The sequence below is a fragment of the Candida pseudojiufengensis genome (assembly GCF_024610245.1).
Source record: "Candida pseudojiufengensis strain CBS 10847 chromosome Unknown scaffold8, whole genome shotgun sequence".
In the NCBI taxonomy this organism is placed as follows: domain Eukaryota; kingdom Fungi; phylum Ascomycota; class Pichiomycetes; order Serinales; family Debaryomycetaceae; genus Lodderomyces; species Lodderomyces pseudojiufengensis.
This window is the reverse complement of record NW_026261526.1, coordinates 241,213-257,256: the sequence shown is the minus strand read 5'-3', so window position 1 is coordinate 257,256 and position 16,044 is coordinate 241,213. Positions and strand designations below refer to the sequence as shown.

The 16,044-nt window shown below is 27.9% G+C and overlaps 6 protein-coding genes across 6 annotated transcripts; 5 read left to right on the top strand and 1 right to left on the bottom strand. All coding sequences in view use genetic code 12, as the record gives it.

The window, feature by feature from the left end:
* Window positions 1-490: 490 nt before the first annotated feature.
* On the top strand, window positions 491-1,000 carry KGF55_001741 (ribosomal biogenesis LAS1 family protein; the record flags this gene model as incomplete). Its single annotated transcript, XM_051756349.1, has 1 exon — window positions 491-1,000. The coding sequence occupies one exon, from the start codon at window positions 491-493 to the stop codon at window positions 998-1,000; it is 510 nt and encodes a 169-aa protein (XP_051615420.1).
* Window positions 1,001-1,032: 32 nt separating this feature from the next.
* Window positions 1,033-1,785, top strand: KGF55_001740 (LAS1; the record flags this gene model as incomplete). The annotated part of the gene is made up of 1 exon (XM_051756348.1): window positions 1,033-1,785. One exon carries the CDS (start codon window positions 1,033-1,035, stop codon window positions 1,783-1,785), a length of 753 nt encoding a protein of 250 aa, XP_051615419.1.
* A 422-nt stretch (window positions 1,786-2,207) lies between these two features.
* Window positions 2,208-7,556, top strand: SPO72 (Spo72p; the record flags this gene model as incomplete). Its single annotated transcript, XM_051756347.1, has 1 exon — window positions 2,208-7,556. The coding sequence occupies one exon, from the start codon at window positions 2,208-2,210 to the stop codon at window positions 7,554-7,556; it is 5,349 nt and encodes a 1,782-aa protein (XP_051615418.1).
* Window positions 7,557-9,188: 1,632 nt separating this feature from the next.
* Window positions 9,189-11,039, top strand: CNT (Cntp; the record flags this gene model as incomplete). The annotated part of the gene is made up of 1 exon (XM_051756346.1): window positions 9,189-11,039. One exon carries the CDS (start codon window positions 9,189-9,191, stop codon window positions 11,037-11,039), a length of 1,851 nt encoding a protein of 616 aa, XP_051615417.1.
* A 299-nt stretch (window positions 11,040-11,338) lies between these two features.
* Window positions 11,339-12,172, top strand: KGF55_001737 (tRNA splicing endonuclease subunit; the record flags this gene model as incomplete). The annotated part of the gene is made up of 1 exon (XM_051756345.1): window positions 11,339-12,172. One exon carries the CDS (start codon window positions 11,339-11,341, stop codon window positions 12,170-12,172), a length of 834 nt encoding a protein of 277 aa, XP_051615416.1.
* A 258-nt stretch (window positions 12,173-12,430) lies between these two features.
* On the bottom strand, window positions 12,431-15,874 carry PNG2 (Png2p; the record flags this gene model as incomplete). Its single annotated transcript, XM_051756343.1, has 1 exon — window positions 12,431-15,874. The coding sequence occupies one exon, from the start codon at window positions 15,872-15,874 to the stop codon at window positions 12,431-12,433; it is 3,444 nt and encodes a 1,147-aa protein (XP_051615415.1).
* Between the last annotated feature and the right edge of the window lie 170 nt (window positions 15,875-16,044).

Sequence of the window (16,044 nt, the reverse complement as noted above, 5' to 3'; positions counted from 1 at the left end):
ATAAAGAAATGGAAGAAATAAGCTATCAACTTTATAATCCGTGTTTTAATTATGAACGTGCATTGGGCCTAATGAATGAAAGGCTTTATAAATTTTTCGAATTAAATCTGAGTTTGTAGCTAATATCTAACGATAATATGTAAAATCACAATTGAGTGTTTGTGATTAGTCTTATCTTACACCTTTAGTATCCGTCGCGTGATTCTTCTCCATTGTTCTTTATACCATTTTTGGAAAAAACCTCAACAACACGATATCATCTCATTGAAGCTCTATTCATAAATTCTTTAATAGTAATTTAAGTGTGGCTAGACTACTAATTTAATAAATAATTGATTTTGAAAAAAAAAAAAAAAAGTATGTTTTTACATTGAAGCAATTTGCGCTTTCATGGCTCAAATGATCTAAATTGAGTAGTATTAGATTTCAATATTTTAAATGGTTTTATGATTTTACAGCTAAGGATGATCATCGTCAAAAAGCTATTGATATGGTTGGAGCTATGATAACAAGAGGTAGATTACCACATGGAATAGAAGCAACATCATTATTATCATCAGTCATATTAACAGACATCAAAAATCCTAATTTGGAACCTAATGTTATACAATTATCATACACTATGGCTATTATTAGATTTGTTAATGAAATTATTGATCCATTGCCAAAATCAGTTTATGCTGTCCCAATGCAATTATTAGCAAGACAATTAAATTTACCTACATCTTTTATTGAATTGAGACATATGGGAACTCACGAAAATCTCCCCAGTTTAGAAATGTTACGATCAGCAAGTGAAAATGCATTGAATTGGTTATTCGATAATTGTTGGTGCCATATACAAGAGGACATAGAAGATGAGAACCATCAAGAAGACGATGTGTTTCTGGAAGTCGTTAACTTTAGATCCAATCAATTTGAAAGACTCATTGATGAATTTCTGATTTATGATAATCTCAAGTTTTTCAAAAAGGAACGTAAGGATGATTTGAACTCATAATTGGAGACAAATACTGAAATTAAATTTAAAAAATGTTTGAAGACATAATTGGATTTGGAAATTCCGACCCAGTGCTATTCATCGATATATTGATCAGAAAATTTTACATTATATACGCAGATAGTAAGTTGAAAGCCAAAAAAATCAAGTACAACCCATTATTTGAGAAACTATATACACCCTTGTTTGATAACTTGAAAGTTGAGTTTCATTGTAAACTCATTGATATTGTTTTAAACTTGATTGATGGCTGTGAGATTAGTGAAGTCAGTAGAAAACTTTACAAAAAAATTGGACTTCGAGTTACTTTGACCCAAAGCGAAACAGATCAGTTACTCGAATGGACACCTTATTTTAAAAAATTCATCTTCAAAACACCTTTCTCAATGATTCCCAAAACATTATGCAAAACACCAACTGAACTTCTTGATGCCATGATTAACAAGATAAGATTGATCTATAGACTGGACAAAGCTATGGAAAGATTGTTGAAGCAGATTTTGGAAGTAGCAACAGAGGAAAATTATGGCAAGGAGATGTTGAATCAATTATCAGAGTTGGTAAGGACGTCTGAAGTTTCTGCAACGAATAAAAAGATATTAGAATTTCCACCATCGATTGATGATATATTGGCTGAAAAATCTGCTACGAAGAGATCAGCCGATGACGATGTAGATGATGAAAACGAAAACAAAAGACGTAAAAATGAATTGGGTGGAAAAAAAGTGTATTTATTAGAGCAGCATGATGATTGGAGACCGACTCCTTTTGGAATGAGTGTCTAGCTAAGTACTTTATTGTAATGATATATATTAAAGCGTAAGTAATTTACTTTAGTCATTTTAGATCATTTTCTTATCTGAGCAGATAACATTAAATTTTGTGTCACAATCACAATATTTATTTATTCTCATATATTATTTGAAACACTAGGTAGTAAGGTATCAATCAAATACTCATTCTTCAGCTCCTCGAATTAGAACCACAACCACGCGAGTATTAGAATACCTGAAAGTTTAATAGAGGGATATAAACACGGCATTTTTTACTGTACCTACCGAAATTGTTAAAATATCAAAATCAAACAAGTAGACGTTACAGATTGAACCACATTTTTGCAATACAAGCAATTTGATTTGAGTCGAAAGCATATCATTTTCTATCAAAATCAAGTTCATCATCTTATAGAATTACACATGATTAATAAATGAGTCCTCAGTGGATACCACAAAATATTCAGAAGAGATTGCTACTATATGTGCTAAATCAACTATCTTTATTTTCAGAAGTTGATCTACCTAATCTTGAAGAAGTTTCATTAAATAATATTACGTTAAAAGATGTAACGATAGATCCAGAAAAATGTGGTAAAATACCTGGATTCAATCTTAGGTTTGGAAAATTAGGGGTGATGGAATTATCAACTGTGTCAGGTATTAGTGGAGTTAAAATTGACGTTAAGAATGCTGAGATAGTGATATCACCTGATTTTGATGATGAAAATACATCCCAATCGCAATTTTCTTTAGCTCGAAGTACAGCTGATCTAGCAAATACAATTATGTTGGACACAGATGAATTAAAAAATGAATCCGCCATTGATAGTGATGAGGATTTAGAGCTTGAAGAAACTGAAAAAGAAAAAGACATGAGACCTAACTCGAGGAGAAGAAGTTCCACTATGTCTAACAAGTCTGCTTTGGGTAATGTGATGCAAAAGGCAGTGGATATGGCTCTACTGAGATTACAAATAAATATTACAAATATAAGCATAAAGTTAATAACTGAACTGACTGACCTAGTGTTTGAGGTTGAGGAAATGAACATAAGTACGATAAACGGGACTAGAAAGATAACTGCTAAAGGGACTAAGTTGAAAACATTAAGACCAATTGTGGAGACAGGAGATTTGAAAACCGAAAAATCGAATTCAAATACGTCAAATGACGATGTGGACGATGGATATGAAGAAAATGACTATGGAGAAGAAGAATTGATGAATAGTATGGTATTCACTCACGAGGAGGCTAGTTCAATTTACATGAGTGCCACTTCACAATCTTTTGAAAAACCTATTGAAAATAATGGGTTACTAGATAACAAGCAACAAAACAATGGTAACAAACCACCGATTTTATTGTATATGAATCAATTTACTGTTGAATTCGAAGGTCTACAAGCTATTTCAAATTTGGATATTGAAATTGATGAAATAAATTTTGCATTTACACCTATTGCCCCGACTTTAATCAGTATTTTAAGTGGAATCGCTAAAACTTTGAAAGTTAAACATTACCAGCGAAGGCGATCATCAAAATTTTCAAAAAATAAGAATGAAAAATTCCCCCAATATTCAAATGAAGATGATTCACTTCCGGAAAGTGAAATATTTGAGGATAATGCATTTAATACTCAGCCATTTTTTAACGGTCTAAGTTTGGGTATCTTGAAAATCAACTCAACTTCAGCTATTGGATTAGATGGGTCATTCATTGTAAAAAGTGGTTTAACTATAAATTTTGAAAACATCATCATCAAACAGAAAAATGAATTGAGATTATTTGGTGGGGTAGAAACTATAACTATAGAAGATAAGGATTCCAAAGTGTTTTACTTTGAGACTTTAAATGAAATGAGCAACAGATCAGTCTCGCCTCTGAGTATTCTGTCAGGTGCATCAGTTACTTCAAAAGCAGACTTTAGATTTGAAGTATTTCAAAAAGAAGATTCAAGTGTGGAAACCACATTTCTATTAGCAAAAACTGCTTATCTTAATTTGGTTCCTGAATCATTGATTGAGATTGTAAACATTTTTAAAACATTGTCCTCAATATATGGTGAGTTTACCAAATTTCAAAACATATTAAACAACACACGGTCATTTAGAAATGACAGCAAAAAAGAAGAACTTAAACCAGAAAATCATCTTATATTTCAAACCGCTAGTATTGCAACCAATTTAAAGTTATCTATAGATACTTCTTTGCAATTAAGAATATTACCGATAAAATTTGCTTCAACAGAGGGAGAACTATCAATTCCATCAATATATTGTAATGGATTGATTGAAAATGTACCAGTGACCAACATAATCAACATCAACAGAATAAATATATGTTTAAAACCTCAAGACCTCAGATCCTATATTCAGCCTCCACCTACAAATACAATAGGATCAAATGAAAAACCTAAATTAGCAAACGTAAAGACAAAGTTGGTTGTATTGATAGATGAAGCAAGTTTTGCATTAGACAGTAAGCATTTAAAACTTATTATAAAAGAATTACAATCGATTGCTCAAAAGTTGAAAGATCCAATAACTTCGGCAAAAAAACAGGAACGTCAACCATTGGGCCTGTCTAGTGTCAACTTAAGAAGAGGTGTTCGAGTTGGAATAGGTATGGGTAATAGCGCTGTTGGAACAACTAAATATAATATAGCAGATTATTTTATAAACCTCAAAAAAGTTGAAGTTAAAATCAACAATATTCTACCTAAATTTGGTAGTATAGAGACGGAATTTACAAATATTGATGTATTCAAAGTAAGAAATGAAATTTTAGGTTCTGTACATGCACTTCAATTTACAAGATCTAATAAAGATGCGTTTTTACACCATTATCAAAATCTACCATCAAATGAATTAAAAATACCTTTGATTTTGTTTAGATATAAAGGATTTGAAGAACTCTTAGAAGTAAGTGCCAGAGATCTAATGTTAGAATATTATACAAATTGGTTATCATTATTTGGAAAAGACGAATCAATAATTGAACAAGTCGAAGAAGAATTGATTGATACAAGTCCTCCAAAAGCTAAAAATTCTACAAATAGATTTGACATTCGAATGACACTTTATAATTGTGCTATCGGTTTTTTACCAGGGAGGTTAAAATGTAAAAGTTATTTGACAATTTCGAAAGTTAATCTGGATTTTGTATTTACATCAAATCAATTTTATATAAAAAGTTCATTTCGAGATATCAATTTATTGTTGATTGATGATTTAAAAAATGTTTTGATTTCAAAATCTGATGGAGATACTACCGTTGATTATTTATTGAGCAAAGGTTATATACACATTGGAGCAATAAATATCGCACATCTTGGATTGACGTTTAATACCAATATTGAAGAAATTAAACGTAAAAATCAAGAATTGGGAATTAGAGACAGTTTATCAATTATTGATTTCAAAATAAATTCAGACGAATTACAACTAGATTTATGTCCTGATTCATTCAACGCATTAGTGCAATTAATTAATGATTTAAAACTACCTTATGATTTTGAGGACAAGGATAAAATGGAAATTAATATTAATAACGAAATTGATGTTTTAAAAGATATTGATGATGAGATGTTCAATGACTTATCGGATGCATTCACTGAAATGAATCTTGGGCCAGATAGTTTTTCTAATAGTGAGACTGGATCTACATCTAATTCTCAATCAAGCTCAGGTATAAATTTTCAAGATGAACATTTTGATTACACTTCTCAAATAGACAATGAAAAGATTGATCCATTGAAAATAAATATTAATTTGACTAGAGTTAAGTTTTATATGTATGATGGATTTGATTGGAGAGAAACTAGGAAAACTATTCGAGGTGTTGTAAAGAAATTAGAATCAAAACAAAAACTTAATGTAAACACGACAAACGCTCGAGATCATTTACCGATGGAGGAAGAACATTTTGATGAAAGTGAACCACCAACTATTGAAGAGAATTTGTTTCAATCAATCCATGTTAGTGCACCGAAAGGATCAAATATTGATCTTACAAAAAGTATCAACTTCGGCTTACAAAATGATGAATTTGAAGAGTTTAATGAAGATAAAGTGAATGCTAATATTGAAAAAGGTAAAAATTATAAAAATTTGAAATTAAAAAGATCAATGTTTCATAAATTATTATTTGATTTAAAAAATATCGATCTTGGTGTTTCAGTTTATTCAACTAGAGATCCGAGAAGAGATAAAACTGATCCTAATTTAAAATTTGAATTATTGAATCAAATTGAAATAAATTTAGATACTCTTGATATATATGATAACGTTGTTAGTTCCACATGGAATAAATTTTTATCATACATGAATGTTTTAGGAGAAAGAGAAATTGGTACAAGTATGTTAAGATTAAATATATTAAATGTTAGACCAAAACCAAGTTTAGTTGCTAGTGAAGCCATTATAAAGGTATCAATTTTACCATTAAGATTACATATTGATCAAGATACATTGGATTTTATGGTTAGATTTTTTGAATTTAAAGATAAAAGGTTTGAATTACCACCTGATGAAATTTTATATATTCAAAAATTTGAAATTAATATGATAAAATTAAAAATAGATTATAAACCTAAGAAATTGGATTATGTTGGATTAAGATCAGGTAAATCTGCTGAATTGGCAAATATTTTCATTTTGGATGGATCGAAATTAACTTTACCAGGAGTCAAGTTATTTGGTATGTCAGGAATGCCTGAATTAGGTCAAGGCTTGGGTAAAGCGTGGAATAGTGTTTTTCAATCAACTCAAGTTTTAGGATTAATATCAGGAGTTTCATCGTTGAGATCAATTGTTAATATAGGTAATGGTTTTAAGGACTTGATTTTGATTTCTAAAAAGGAATATAAAAAAGATGGTAGATTTTGGAGAAGTTTACAAAAGGGAACTACTTCACTTGCAAAAACTACAGGTTATGAATTAATTAATATTGGTGTTAAATTAGCTTCTGGAACACAAGTTTTATTGGAACAAGGTGAAGAAATGTTTGGAGGTGAAGGATCATCAGCACGAACCAATAAAGTAGTTAAACGAAGAAATTCTGATGCATCTGATGATTCTATTCCTGAAACTTCAAACATACCTAGTGGTGGTATGGGACCAAATGTTTTATTAAGTTCAGAAATATTGAATAGAAAAGCTATGAAAATGAAATATGGACAGAATAAAGAAAGTTATGAAGGTTTGAAATATTCAAATATTTTAGAAATTGATGATGATTATGGAAATTCATTAGGTTTGGATCAAGAATTTTTGAAGAAATCAATTTTTTTATTACCACCAACTGAAGAAGATGATGAAGATAATGGAGATAGTGGAGATAATTTAAAAGAAAAATCAAATAATAATATAGTTAAATCTAGAAGTAATTCAGCCAATACCAATAGTTCAGATGAATATGATATTTTTGCAATAAATGAAGAAGATGAAGAAGAATTTAAAGAAAAAATGATAAGTTTATATTCAAATCAACCACAATCGATTCAACAAGGTCTTTCAAGTGCTTATAAATCATTAGGTAAAAATTTTAAATTAACTGGAAAACAATTAAATAAAATAAAAAATGAATTAAATGATCAAAAAACTTATCAAGATTCAGTAGTTACAATATTAAAAAATTCACCAATTATATTAATTAGACCAATGATTGGTACAACTGAAGCTATATCTAAAACTTTAATGGGATTAGGAAATATGGTTGATTCTAAAAATATAATTGAAAATAAAGACAAATATAGATCAGATAAAGATGATGAAAAATAGTCATGTTAATTGAAATATCATGGGGAAGTTAATAGAAATAGTTTAAATTTAATTGAAAAAAAATAAAAGTTTAAGTAATGTGTCAATACCACTGAGTTTTAAAAATAAAATATTGTAGACCCCTTAAAGTAGAAAATCAGTTATACTTTCCTATTACCCTGTGAGTTTTCTTTTGGAATGTGGAGTAACGCATTGTCTGTTATTAATTAAAAGTACAACAATGTAATCCTTTTTCTCCTCGATAACTTTGTATTGTACCACAAGGCATTTTAAATTTAAATATTTTGCTCTTTTAACTTCTTTTTAAGAATCGTAATTGTAAATTTATTTTGTGTAATTTCTATTTTTTGATGTAAAAGTGGAAAATTAATTTTGACTAAAAAAAAAAGAAATTTTTCAAACTACATCTCACACGATCAGTAAGTAAAATTAATTATAATTTGGAAGCTCAGGGCGGTGATATAAGAGAACTTTGTTTGGGGCTAATTAAGAGATTGTCCTACAATCAACCATCAAAATGGCTCAAAAAAAAATTAAGGATACTTCTCAGTTTTTTTTTTCTTGACATCCGTAAGGTTAAAGTATCATTCATCCTTATCAGCTTCAAAAATTTGAGTTGAACTGGTTGGTACGGCTCAATCTTGGCATCAATTTCAATATTGTATACTTGATCCCTTGTTATCAGCTCCTCCTTATCTTTTGAAATTAACATGTTTATTTCAGATTTGCAATTGTAAATTTTTTCTTGAGTTGAAAAAATCATAAAAAAATTTGAAACATTATTCGTTTTTGTGTCAACAAAAAATGATGTAAGTTACACAAAAAATTAAAAAATGGAGAGAGATGAAACGGCAACAAAAAGATTTTTCCATTCTTAGTTGAAAGAGATCTTTAAAAATTAAGGGGAAGAAGGAGAAAAAGATGGGCGAAAAATGAGAATTTCATAATAATTTGTACTTTTGAGAATTAATCTATTTGTTGAATCTTCAAGATTTTAATTTAAACTTTATCTCATAGTATCAATTTTGAAAAAGTTTTAAATTATCGCAAAAAAGTTTGAGCCAGGCGGTGGAGATTGACATAACGGACCAGAAAAATAATTTAAAAAAGACTATCTTGGATTTCATTTGAATATTACTCTATTGTAGCAATAATTATCTATTGTACGTGTTTAAATTTCTGCACATTAGATTACTTACATGAATGAAAAAAAATTAAAGATAAGAAGTTAGTACAATAAACCTTTATATTTTAGTGATACAAAGCCACCTCAATAATGCTTTACATCTTCGGATTAATATTTAGTTTCTTTTGTTAGATTTTTTTTTTTATTTTAACTTTTGTTACATTTTCAAATTTTTCAGATTTTTAAAGTTTATATAAAATTAAATTGAAATGTTTCATTTCAAATCTAAAGATAACTTGTTTATTTGTTTACTCTTCCTTTTCTCTCTCTTCTTTATATATCATCATCTTTCTTTAGTTTCATCTAACTATACCACCCTTGGCACATGTCATATTATTTGTTAACTCATAACATAAAAACATATTTGCAATCAGTCCATTAACTTGATAATTGGACCTTAACAATTAACTTCAACTTTTTATAAAAATCAAACTCAAATTAATCAAATGACAAATTTTAAACAAAATAATGATCAAATATACCCAAGTGAACAATCAATAATTGAATTAAATTCTTCAAATATATCATCAGATGAAACTAATTCAATTTCCAAAAAAAATCAAATTCATGAGAAAGATTTAGAAATTGGATCAAATTCTGAAAAAACAGATGAATTAAATGTTAATAATTATAATAATGATTTATCAAAAAATTTATCTACATCAAATTCAAATTTATCAAATTGGCAAAAAATTAAAATTAAATATCCTTGGTATAGAATTGCAATTGATATATTTATTGGATGTTTTTTCACTTCTTGGTGGTTATCAATCGTTATTCAAGATAAACATAGACATCAATGGTTAATTCCAACTATTATATGGATGATGATAATGGTTAGATTAATAACTTGGCATTGTCGAATATTACCATTTTTATTATCAAAAGTTAAAATAATCTGGGATTTTGGTTGTGATATTGTATACAATAAACTTTTAACTAAACATTATCAAAGATTATTAGCTGGTGCTTCTATAACTATAGCTGTTATATTATTAGGAACTTTTATACCAAGTGAAACTGAATTTTCAAAAAGAAAAGATAGAGCTATATCATTTTTTGGTAATTTAGTTGCAATATTTGGTTTATTTATAACTTCAAAATATCCAAAAAAAATTCAATGGCAAACTTGTATTGGAGGATTTTTAATGCAATATATTGTCGCTTTATTTGTTTTAAGAACAAAATGTGGTTATGATGTCTTTAATTTTATTTCAACTTTAGCAAGAGAATTATTAGGTTTTTCAAAAATCGGTGTCGCTTTTTTGACAAATAATGACATTGCACATCTACCATATTTCTTTTTTGCGGTGCTACCATCTGTTGCGTTTTTTGTCGCGTTTGTTCATATTTGGTATTATTTTGGAGTTATTCAATGGGCAATCAAAAAATTTGCATACTTCTTCTTCTGGTCCCTCAGAGTATCAGGAGCAGAAGCCATTACCCTGGCGCTGTCACCCTTCATAGGTATTGGGGAATCGGCAATCTTAATCAAAGACCTCATAAAATTTCTTACACCTGCTGAGATTCATCAAATCATGACCTCAGGATTCTCAACAATCTCAGGAGCTGTTTTAGTTGGTTATATTGGGTTAGGTTTAAATCCTCAAGCTTTAGTTAGTTCCTGTGTTATGTCAATCCCTGCCTCATTAGCTATATCCAAACTAAGATATCCAGAGACTGATGTACCTATTACAGCTGGTAAAATAATAATCCCAAATGAAATAAAAAATGATGATGATCCTGATAAACCACAAAATGTTTTACAAGCTTTTTCAAATGGTGCTACTTTAGGTTTAAAAATTGCAGGAACAATGATGATTCAATGTTTATGTATTATTGGACTTGTTGCATTATGTAATGGTATATTAACATGGTTTGGAAATTATTGGAATATTAATGAATTAAGTTTAGAATTAATTTTTTCATATATTTTATATCCTGTTACATTTTTATTAGGAACTCCTCGTAATGAAATTTTAAAAGTTTCAAAATTATTAGCTTATAAATTTATTCAAAATGAATATGTTGCTTATAATTTATTAATGACTCAATCTCCATATACTGAATTATCATCAAGAGGTCATTTAATTGCAACTTATGCATGTTGTGGATTTGCAAATTTAGGAAGTTTAGGTATAACTTTGGGTGTATTGAATACTTTAACAAATAATAGTAGAGCTAAAGATATATCAGCTAGTATTATGTCTGCTTTAATATGTGGTGGTATTTCTACTTTAACAAGTGCAGCTATAGCAGGAATGGTTATGCATGATTTAGATAATTTTATTCAATAGATGTTATAGACTGTAATGTATTAGCATTCTTAAGTCTCTAATTAGTATGATGATGTTATGATGATGTTATGTTTTTTAATTGATTTGGATTGTAGTAGTTCTGGTTTCCTCTGATTCAATATCATTATTATTCATGACTCGATTGTGGATGTTTAATTTGTGTGCAAAGATATTTGAAATAAAATTTACGAAAAAAGGTCGTGTTGATATTTCAAATTCTAAAACATCACTAATTCTATAATCTATAAATAATATATTAAAGACTAAGGTCCAATACTATCCTCATAATACATAGTAGTATGCAAAATGATATGACACCAAAACCTAATTCAAATGAAACCATCCAAAACAAACTAGTATTGCCAGTAATAAATCCATCAAATAATCCAGAAGTCCTAATATTTAACTTAAATGATATAAAATCATTAAGAAAATTAAAAATTTTAGGTATATTAATTGGAACATTACAAAATTTCCCACAACAAAATTTATTTTTATCAATTCCTTTGAAAATTAATATATATGATGTTATATGGTTAATTAAATATAATTATGGAATTTTAGTTGATCAATTAGCGTATAGAAATGAAAGAAGAATTAAAATTGAATCATTAAATAAGAACGCATCAAATATATTTCAAAAAGATTCAATGATAATAACACCAGATTCTGAAAAAGATAGAGACTATGAATTATTGAACAAGAATCAAATTTCACTTCAAACATACTTGCAAAATTATTTATCTAATCAATCCAAGAAATCATCAATTATATCATATTATCATTATTATAATTTTTTAATAAATAAAGGATTTTTTATAAATCCAGGATTAAAATTTGGAGGAGATTTTGTAATATATCCTGGTGATCCTTTGCGATATCATTCTTATTCAACTGTTAAATTTGAATTATTAGATTGTTTTGATATTATAAGTGGTGGTAGATTAGCTACTGGTGTTAAAAAAAATTTAATTTTTATGGGTGAAAGAAGGGAGAAGAAGAAAATAGATAATGACGAAGATGAACAGAAGAGGGAAAAGGAGGATGTTATTGTTGATGATAAGTTTATTGAGGAATTGTTTGATGATGAAGTTCCTTTATGTTTTTCAATTGAATGGGCTGGATTTGGTTGAGCGATTGTGTTAGAATTTAAATAATTACTTTTTTAATGAAATCATGAATTTACGATCTAGTTTGATGATATATTTCTAAAAATTGTAGAGTACAATAGGTCCACTCATAAATTGTAGAGTACGACTGATTTATAATTTCAAAACTTTCATATATTACTTTACTATATATAAATATCAAGCAACTGTTTTTTTTTTTTTTTTATTTACCCAACAATGTTTTTAAAAATTTTTTAAATAAATCAAAATTTAATTTTGATTTCAAACTATTTGAATTTTAGATAATTGTAAAGCTAATTTTTCAACATTAATATTAAATGGATTATTATTATTTAAAATTTTGAATACTCTTTCAAATTTTTGTTCCACTGTTCTACGACCAACACCACAATGTTTAAAAATTTTATCTAAAATTGAAAATTTATGATGTTTTGTATTATCCTTAATTTTTTGTTCTTGTTTATCATGATGTTTTCCATGTTTTTCGTAATATTTACCATTTTGTTTTCCAAAATGATGTTTACCATTTCCTTGTTTCTTATGTGGATCAATAATTAAAGATTCATCAACAATAGTTCCATTAACAGCATCAACTCTTCTTTTTAAACCTTTTTCAAAAGGACCAAATCTAATAGATTCTTTAAATTTAGAAGTTAAACTACCAAATCCATGATTTCCTTTATTTGATAAAAAAAATTTTGAAGAACCATTTTGAGCTTTATTTATATTAATTTTACCTCTAAATCCATCAAATTTCATTGCTAATGTTTTAACATCTACAATGTTTACATCATATTCAATATCATATTCATTTTCATTTATTGATTTATCATTTATTTTTGATTTTAAAAGTAATGGATAACTTAATGAAGTGTTTACTGAATGAATAGTATTAAAAGGAAGTAAATGATGTTTATGATGATGTTTTCCATGTTTACCATGTTTTCCTTCTGGTTCTGGATGTTCTGGTAAATCATTGTCTTGAATAATAAATGAACTTGATGAATGACCAACATGAACTAAACCTTGAATATTACCATCTTGTAAATAACTTTGAATATTTGAAATCTCACCTTTTGAATAAGAACTAAAAGTTGTATTTAAAGTTTTATTTTTTAATTCAAATATTAAATTACTTTTAATTTCAGCACTGAATATACCATTTACAATTTGTTGGAATGCATGAGTAAAAGGAATAGCAATTGGTACAACACCTGCTCTACTTTGATGATCAATACTAATTAATTCACCAGATGAGCCAATAACTTCAGAATTTTCAAATCCTAATAAATTTGCAGAAGTTATCCAATTTGAATTTACAAAAGTATTATTAGATAAACCAACTTCTCCTAATCCATTACTAATTTCAATTTCTAAAATTTGATCATCTTTATATTGATGTTCCCAAATTAATGGTAAAATTGGAGTAACATCAACATCAATAGCTGGAACATCAAAAGCAGAATTAGAAACAACTGGATTCCATAATGCAGGAGAAATACCACCTGTAAATATAACTGGTTCCGGAGTTTGTGAAACAATTTTTTCACCATTAAGATAAACATTTAAAATTCTTATTGGACCTTTACCAATAAATTTAGTACCATTATCATCTTCAAAAATATCTTTAAATTCATCAATTACATTAGTATACCAAAATTCTTCAGCTGAATTTCCAGATGTGAAAACTGATAATTGTAAACGTGTTGTATTTTTTGGAACACTTGGTAATTTTACTTTAAGACTTTTTGATGAAAGATATTCAATTGCTGCTTCACCTTTTTTACTTGATACTAATGAATGAATTGAATCAGCAGGTCTTGCAATTTTAAATAAATGTCCATCTTTATGTGGTGGTTTATAATGATGTGGAGGAGGATGATGTGGAGGAGGATGGTATGGTGGTGGATGATGTGGTGGTTTATCATGAGGAGGTTTATGATGTGGTGGTTTATCATGAGGAGGTTTATGATGTGGTGGTTTATCATGAGGAGGTTTATGATGTGGTGGTTTATCATGAGGAGGTTTATGATGTGGTGGTTTATCATGAGGAGGTTTATGATGTGGTGGTTTATCATGAGGAGGTTTATGATGTGGTGGTTTATGATGTGGAGGTTTATGATGTGGAGGTTTTGGATGATGTGGTTTTTTAGGTATATCAGTTGGATGGGGTTTTTTATCATCATCATCTTTACCATCATTATAATGGATAACACCACCTTTTCTAATTCCAAAAGGTTTTCCATTTGATTTCTTATCTTCATCTTTATTATCATCATTATTATAATGAACAACACCACCTTTTCTAATTCCAAAAGGTTTTTTATCTGATTTCCAATTTTCATTAATTTCTGAATCAAATTCTAAATCTGAATCGTCTGAATCTGAATCTGAATCTGAATCTGAATCACTTTCATAATGTTCTGATCTTTTATAATTATTTTTTGGTTTATTTTCATTCCAACCAAGTAATTTTGCAAATTTATTAATAGATTTTAAAGCATGTTTTTGATTGTCTCCTCCACATCCTACTTTTTTATTTTCATGATCAATGTTTTGATGATGATTATAAAATTCATTCAAATTTAATTCATTTTCTTCATGCTCTCCTTTATGTTCTTTATGTTCTTTATGTTCTTTATGTTCTTTATGTTCTTTATGGTTTTTATGCTTTTTATGATGATCATCATGTTCAAAATTCAAAAATTCTGCTTCCAAAGTAACATTAAAACTACCAGTATATTTATCATTAACAATATTATTTAATTCAAATAAAATTTCATTATCATCACCTTTAAATAAATTGGAATATTTTGAAACATCTTTTTTAAAAAATGAAAAAACTTTATGTCCACCAGGTTCAATTGTTGAAGTTCTCCAAATTTGTACACCATTAACAAAGATATTAGCTAATCTATCATATTGAATTCCTTCAGCTTCAGTTAATAAACCTAATACTACAGAATTGAAAGTAATATTTTTGGGGATTGAAAATTTTACTACTTTTGGATGACCATAAGAATTTCCAAATGAATGTTGTAATAATTTAGTTCTATAAACTATCTTATCATAATTTTGACCTGGTCTAAAAGGATTAGATACTTCAATAATCTCTTTTCCTAATCCAAAATTTTGTTCTTCTTCATTTTCAATTTGATCTTGATCAATATTCATTAAATTAAGTAAATAAGAATGTGGATGACGAATCTTTTTACCATCCATTGATTCAATAATTGCTTGTGGAGTAGTAATGTATGATTTTTCATTTTTAAAAGGTAAAATTGAATCAAATACATTTGTAAATGAAAATAAAGCATAAATCAGAATACTTGAAATTAATACGAACTTGATGATTCTAATTGTTATTAAACATTTTTTAGATTTATTATCTTTTAATTTATTTGCTTCTAAATCAAGTCTATCTTTTTTTTCATCAAAATATTTATCATCATCATTGTCATCATCTTGAGAGACTTTTTCTTCAGTATAAATCAATGGTTGTTTTTCTTCATCTGTTTCTGTTGATACTTCTTCAGTTTCTGACTCTAATTCTTCTTCATGAATATCTAATGATGAAATATCTGAATATTGTGGTAAATTCAACAGTTGTTGTTCTGGCTCTTCTGGTGGTTGTTGTTGTGGCTGATTATCAATAAATGATAATAAAGGTTTATTAACCTCCTCATCAACTTGATTCCTTGACATGTTCAGTTTAAATCAAAATCTCCAATTGGATGTTTGAAATAAAAGAACTAAAAATACTTTTTGATGATTGATGTATTATTTTATATAAGAATTGGTTGTCAAACTGTGGTAAATTTCTTGATTAATATATTTCCTTACTGTATAGACTATCCCCTTTTCTCATAGAAATG